Source organism: Rosa rugosa, chromosome 1 (assembly GCF_958449725.1).
Source record: "Rosa rugosa chromosome 1, drRosRugo1.1, whole genome shotgun sequence".
NCBI classification, from domain to species: domain Eukaryota; kingdom Viridiplantae; phylum Streptophyta; class Magnoliopsida; order Rosales; family Rosaceae; genus Rosa; species Rosa rugosa.
Genome location: NC_084820.1, coordinates 20026531 through 20030455, shown reverse-complemented (window position 1 = coordinate 20030455; position 3925 = coordinate 20026531). Strand labels below are relative to the sequence as shown.

The 3925-nt window shown below is 40.1% G+C and overlaps 1 protein-coding gene across 1 annotated transcript; it reads right to left on the bottom strand.

Moving 5' to 3' along the window:
* Nucleotides 1–522: 522 nt before the first annotated feature.
* LOC133727519 (dof zinc finger protein DOF5.7-like) lies at nt 523–3662 on the bottom strand. The gene is made up of 2 exons (XM_062155112.1): nt 2076–3662; nt 523–871 (listed from the first exon to the last, which is right to left on the bottom strand). Exon 1 carries the CDS (start codon nt 3173–3175, stop codon nt 2096–2098), a length of 1080 nt encoding a protein of 359 aa, XP_062011096.1. The 5' UTR covers nt 3176–3662; the 3' UTR covers nt 523–871; nt 2076–2095.
* Between the last annotated feature and the right edge of the window lie 263 nt (nt 3663–3925).

Genomic DNA, 3925 nt, shown 5'->3' with positions numbered 1-3925 from the left:
TTCCTATGCAATATTGATTCTTCTTGTGAAGAATCAACTAAATCAAAAATAGTGTAGCTATTTGATTTCAGCTTTAATAATTGAACAGATTTCGATATAAATTTAGGCAGAATTTTACAAAAATAACATCTTTGAATGTGAAAAATTAATGATTTTGATTATTGAATTGAATGCCCGAAAAAAGGAGGCTAAAATCACTTTGGTGGACGTCTGCCTCATGGTGAAATATACAACAACATCATTTGAACGACTCTTAGTGCAAATCAACTGTTAGTGCAAACCCCATCTATTCATTCATAAACTTATACCAAGCTATTGAGTAACTAGCTAACATTCTGAATTTTCAAATGTTATATCTATTATTTGATCGGATCTAATAACTAAAAAAATCTTAAAACATAACGATTAATAAACTCTCTCAAAGTATGATACTCTAGAATCATGATAGAAACACACACACATATATAAATGATTGCTACGCTTTTGAAGCTGTTTATAGCTTTATTGAACGCATGTGTGTACATAAGTGAGAGACGATGTATATGAAAAAGCAGCAGCAACATGCATGTTTATAAAGATGGGGGACCTATATAACATGTCAGGCAAAGGAAGTTGGTGGTGTCGACTCAACTCATGCAAAGCCCTATATGTATACAATTCTATAGAATCCTATGGAATGTTGCCTAGCGCTTCCAAAACACAGTGGCTAAGAACCAAAAGTTGGCAATTTCTTACCCAAGAGATAAATTTATAGCTCCTCGATCTCTTCATAAATACGTAGCTACCACAAAGAGAAGGTAAGAAGACAAAGAGCACATCCATTATAGTCGTTCACTGTAGTACAAGCAATGACGTCGAAGTAGCTGTATAACTGTATTTGATCAAAGAGAGATAATTTGGTTGATGGAAAGAGACTATAGCCCTTAAATCTAATAAATAGTTTTCGCAGAAATAGGTAGGTTAAGTGGAGAATAAAGTTAGAGCAATGCAGCAATTAATGGAAAGAAGCCAGTAAAAGCTAGTTTCATTAGTTTCTTCTCTCTCATCAGTAGCAGAATCACAATGAGAGAGAGAGAGATGCTTTGCTGATCAGTACTCGTATGCAGCAGTAGCAATTAGTAGCAATGAGCAAGAAGAAGAAAGAGGGCTCACTCCCCAAGACTCTAAAAAGCTAAACACACCCACAACGTTTTTTTGCTACACCAAAAGAACCAACCCTAAAGCTCTCACACACTCTCTCTCTCTCTCTCTCTCTCTCTTCTCATTGATTCAACTGTTGACAGTCTTTCATTCAATACAAGTATACAACTCTCAAACCATCACTTTTTCAGACAGCACCAAAATCACACCACACTGTCACTAATTATTATCAAAGAGGGAGAGGAACTGACAGCTAGGCAAGGCTAGCCTAGCTCTACATTGCAGGGCTAGTTAAGCTGCTACTGTCTCTAGTTTGGTGTCTGTTTAGATTGACATTGATTCAGTGGCTGATGAGACTCAGTTCCTTAAAAGAGACACACTTCTAAGCTTATAGGGTAGTGAGAGTTTTGGATATATACACAAACTGACTCAACATAGAACAAATCAAAGATTTAATTCCAAAAAAAAAAAATCACAGATCCCAAAGGGAGATTTGAGAAAAGGGTTTAGAAAGGGAGATACCTGGCCTTAATAAAAAGTAGTGAAATGAATTTCAATGCTGGCTAGAGCAGTGTTAATTTAAGTACTGAGCATCATTGCCATTTGGCAGTTGCCTAACAACACAAACAATTAATATTCCAATCCAACTTGGGTAACCCACAAAGTTTAATAATCAGATGTTCATCAACCATGCATATAAACATGAATTAAGGGCAAAAGTAGTAAGACTAATTTCTTCTTTTGCATTGTTAAGAGACTAGTCAATTAGCTTTTACACTTTCATATCAACACAAGAAAAAAACAAAACACAAATTAACATATGCCAAAATGGGTATCTTTCTCAGATAATATTTCAAAACCAATAATATAATTTCCCCATTTTCTTCTTCATGATCATGATCATGATCATGCTTTTTAAAATTGTGTTTAGCTACCTCTCTTGATGCTTAGTCCTCTAGGGCAAGGCATTGTATTGCTGCAAATCACCCCACGCTTGAACAACTCCATGAGTATTCCAGTTACCCGCATTGTTCTCGTTTCCTCCTCCGTTGCCGCCACTATTGGTCGGAGTAGGTGTCACCGGCGGTGGCGGCGCGTAAGAGTTCCCAAAGAACCACTCCGTCGCAGCCGTATCTCCTCCTCCGGTAGACTCTTTCGGTTTCGAAATCTCCAGATTCTGAAACAAAATAGGCGCTGTCTGAGTTTTCTCGAGATCATTCATCTGCATATCTTTCTGAGACGGCTGTGTCTGACTATCTCCGGCGATAGTAGTACCAAACAACATGGACAGCCTCTGCTGCTGTAATTTCCAGTGAAGGTCTTGGTTGATAGAACTAAGGGACTCAATAGAAGAAGCAAGACTGCTATGAACACTCATGGAACTGTTCATGTTGTTCTGTTGAAACCCAACCCCGCCGCCGCTTCCACTGCCTAAAGTGAGAGGATAGTTAAAACCCATAAAGGAACTATTCCCAGAAGCACCACCTGAGTGATCAAGAGTCAGGCCAGAAGTAACCGAAACGTCACCGTATGGAGAGAACTGGCTGTTGTTGTTATTGTAAAGGGCGGTTACAACTGCTGAAGAAGAAGAAGGGTGGTGGTTGAGTCTAGGCAAGGAGAGGCCGCCGAGCTGGAAATCCATGGCTGGGGAAATGCCGTGAAAGAACTTGAGACCCATGTGGTCAGAGGCCGAGTCGCCGGAGTCTTTGGAGTCGAGGCTGCAGGAGAGTCGGGAAGATGACGACCTCACTCTCTTGTTTTTCCGGCAGCCGCCGCCGATGGGGACGTTGCGTAACGCTCCGCCTTTGGTCCAGTAACGCCTGCAGGTCTTACAGAAGTGTCTGGGCTGCGTCAGGCTGTAGTTGTTGTAGTAGCAGAACTTTGTGTTGGGGGAATCACATCTCGGACACTTGAGGGCTTGCTCCGGCGGGGCCTTGGACGATGTCGTTTTGCGGCTGTTGCCTGATCCTCCTCCTCCTCCTTGTTGGGTGTCGTCTGCCGGCTTTTTCGCCGGCGTGTTGTCGGAGGACATCATTGGGGTGCAATCAAAATGGGGTTGTGGTGGGGGTGTAAAGCAAACCTGGAGGTGAAGAAGGAGAAAAGTGAGAGAAATTAATTAGCTCGAGTTTCCTTTTGCAGAGGCAAAGATATGGTAGTGAAATTCAATGGCTTCATGCATGGTGTTGATGGGTGCCTGTGATCTTCATCAAAGAGGGGAAATTGAAAGCTGGGACTTTTAATTAATTAGAGAAAGGAAAATATGAATGTAATTAAAAGGTTGGTTTAGAAGTGAGATCTGAGAATATGGGATATGATGAAGCTAGCTAGCTAGCTAAACATATATATATGAGAGTAAGCATGAGAGAGAGAAGAGAGAGAGATGTCACTAGAAAGAAGAAGTCGGTTTCTCTGTATATATATGGTGGGGGTGTGGAGAGAGCTAGAGGGCAGAGAGAGAGTGAGTAGAGACAAGAGGGAACTAGATGATCTGAAAACGATCAGCGGCTGGCAGAATAAAGGGAGCCACAACAACAACAATTAAGAAGAAAACAATCGGATAGAATTAGTTCTTAGATGGTTGGAGATGGAAAATGTGATGAGGTATATATTGATTTTTATATATATAAAACATAGTAAAGTGCCCCATCACTGAAAAAAATCAAAATCGTTAAAATTAATGTTACACAAGCTATAGGTGATGAAATCTCTTTTTGATGGTACAATAATTAAGTAATGTAACTAGGTTGTTAGCTTCATACACATTATTGAACTTATTTTTTAAAAA